Raw genomic sequence first — 3123 nt, forward strand, 5'->3', positions numbered from 1 at the left:
CATCAACCTGTTCAATCGCATCAAGAACGAGATATCGTATATTACTTGTAAATACTCCCATTGAAATTTTTGTAAATGACGTTAATAAAATGCTAGAAATAGATTAAAATACGAACGCAGTTTAATTTCTTACCCCCTCCACTCCTACATAATACTTTAAAGCTTTGATAGAGATAAGGAAGTTAAATATTCGTTTACTTTGCTGTCTAAAATGGACTTTGACAAGCATTTAAATCCAACAACTACATCTGGAGGCGCATCACAGAAAACGACATGCTGCAGTCCATGTGAAAGAACGTGAACAGTTTTCAGCGTTTAAAGCCTTAGATAATTTATTTAAAAAATGAAAATATAAAAATATATGACACTTGAACTATTACTGTAAGATCCTTCTCTTTTTAAGCTGGAGGGAAAAAATAAAACTGGTATGTAAAGTATGGTTTTTATTTTCCAATACAAGGTATTTATAAAAACACATAAACACATTAAATATATATATAAATTATGAGCACTCTACATTCATAGATATAATAATCGGACAACTATACACATGAAGCTCTTCAACATACATAGTCAGCAGAATGTTCTCGAACCAAACTAAGGGATCTTCGTTCATTGTTCCATAATACTGTAGTGCCCCCATGGCAGCGTCTCATATGACCCCTCAATCAAATATCGCTTATCATCATGTGGACTCAAGGCTATTTTTTCTTGAGTCATCGTGAAGACTGCATGTTTTTCAGATCTAATTAAATTTTGACTGATGTATTTGTCTTTGAAATTATCGACACACTCGAGGTAATCCTCGAGCGTGATGACGTTTTTGATTACAGATTTTTTTATGCCCTTGATCTTTTTTGTTAAAGCCATGTCAACAGCACGTTTAACGGTATACATTTTGGACCTAAGACCTACGAAAAGTTCCATAGGGATGCCGTTAAACTCATCCTTCATCATTCCCAGAACTTTTTTATTAACTTGAGGGATGTTATACCTATTGTCTGCAGGGTAATCACTTGTATCGAACCGGGTGTGACAGTCGCGACGCATGACTTCATAGACATCTTTATCGCCGATTTCATATATCAGCGAGTCGGTGTCGGTATAAAGGACTGAGCAGTCATCACCAAACTCGGACACCATATAATCATAATGGAAATCATATATGGTGGTTTTGGCTAGGTCTAAAATCGACATCCCAATGTATATAGGTTTGTTGAAGAAGACCTCTGACTTGTTGAGTTCTATAGCCACCAAATTTTCATTGAAAATTGTGGCAGCCTTGAACTCTGGCTTCGCGATTAAGGCCTCCGCACCATAGCGCCCACCCCATTTATTAACCAATTTAACGATTGAGTGTTTTCTTATATTTTCCATCGTTTTTCCGAACACAGCATTATTCATAAGCTTAAATAGATTTTTTTCAAAGTCGTTTTTAGCTGTCTGACGTAATGCTGTATTCAGATCAATGTAAGACTTAAGCCATGGAGACTGATTAAATTTTAGTACGCGGTGAATTTTTGTAAGCTTAAGCCCATGCTTTAATGCTTGTTTTAAAGCTCTATAATGGATAACGTACCGCGTCTTGTTATGAAGAGTTGCCAAAAGTTTAAAATTTTTGCATCCGGGAGGAGCGCTATGTTCGGGGCATAGTGGCAAATCTTTATGTGTGTCATGTAAATGAGCCGGATATTCAAGGTCTACTTCAAGCAAATAGCCTACAGACGATGTGTCTGATACGTTGGTGACGTCGATGTTGGAATCTACCCACTCGAACCCTCCATATGGCAAGTACTGACTCATGGCCCAACCGTATTGATTGTTGATGTCGAAATATGCTAAATATTTTATCGGTTTACTGGGGTCGAAATTTGGAAGATACTTATTATTAGCCGCGCTTTTACGTTTAGAGCATTGACTCAATCCGCCGCGAATACCTCGTTCGACAAACATTAACATATCGATATCGGTCAACAATTCCAAAGTCTGGCTTGTCTTAAACAGCATACAGTCCCAGGTATAGCCAGGTAAAGTGTAGTAATTAGCGGGATCGAGGCCGTATGTCTTGTGACAACTGCTTCGAAACTGCTCAAACACGTCAGCCAAAAGTAAAATGTCTGTTTTCATGTACAAGTCCGTGTACTCACCTAAATTTTGAATTTTGAATGTATTCCAAACTTTCTGCGCGTGCGCGAACTGTTTACTTGAAATGTTCTTCTCCTCTAAACGGCTATAAAAGTGCGGCTGTTCCGGCAAAGACTGGAAATTAAATTTTTCAAAGCTGTCCATGAAGTCATATGGATACACGCCTTTTTTAGTTAATAAATTAAACTCATCGTCGGCTAGTTCGGAAAACTCTGATTTTAAATTTGGAAATTCGGTCATGTATGATGCAAGAGTATCCAACGATGAAGCCATAAAACGGAATGAATCGATAAATCGGAATTTAATTAAATTTTGATCTAAATTTTTAGTGAATGAAATGTATTTTTCCTTAGTTATCGGAAGCACGTCGACTCTACCCGGCATATCATTTGCAATATTCTCCAAAATGAAGTGTGAGTCATATCCGCCCAGGTTGTGAAAGACAACAGGTATAACAACCCCATCTTTGTAATTTATATTACACGCGTTGTGCGCGGCGCCCCTATAGTTATTTTCGGGTACTAAATGAAAATGGTCACGGACTTTAACGTCCTCTACCTTAAACGGCTGTTCACATATATGGCAGTGTGTAGCTTTATGAAATTCGGCTTCTTGCGCTGATGTCATCACTATGTCGTAAGGGCATAAGAAAACCGTTTCTACGTCTTCAGCGAACGCAGACATTTCGCGCGCGAACCAAGACATGCAGTCCTCACCACGATAAAATCTATAAAATGATAATGACGGATCGTATGAACACTTTACGTAGTAGCCTATTGCTGCAGGTACATGATGTTGATACTTGCTACTGTCATTCACATTCTTCAGAACACTCTCCAAATCTGCATATATAATGAAGGGGACCTATTCTTTATTTTTATAATTTTTAAATTTTAAATCCTTATGATCTTCATTAGGTAGCCTGACTTTGCACTCATTCATTTCTTTGCAGTCGATGTAATGGCTGCTTAGTCTTTC

General features: G+C 37.7%; 1 protein-coding gene across 1 annotated transcript; it reads right to left on the minus strand.

The window, feature by feature from the left end:
• Nucleotides 1-605: 605 nt before the first annotated feature.
• Nucleotides 606-2617, minus strand: LOC111692452. Its single transcript, XM_023456469.1, has one exon. The coding sequence runs from the start codon at nt 2527-2529 to the stop codon at nt 613-615; it is 1917 nt and encodes a 638-aa protein (XP_023312237.1). The 5' UTR covers nt 2530-2617; the 3' UTR covers nt 606-612.
• Between the last annotated feature and the right edge of the window lie 506 nt (nt 2618-3123).

This window comes from Anoplophora glabripennis, unplaced genomic scaffold (assembly GCF_000390285.2).
Source record: "Anoplophora glabripennis isolate ALB-LARVAE unplaced genomic scaffold, Agla_2.0 scaffold1607, whole genome shotgun sequence".
NCBI classification, from domain to species: Eukaryota; Metazoa; Arthropoda; class Insecta; order Coleoptera; family Cerambycidae; genus Anoplophora; species Anoplophora glabripennis.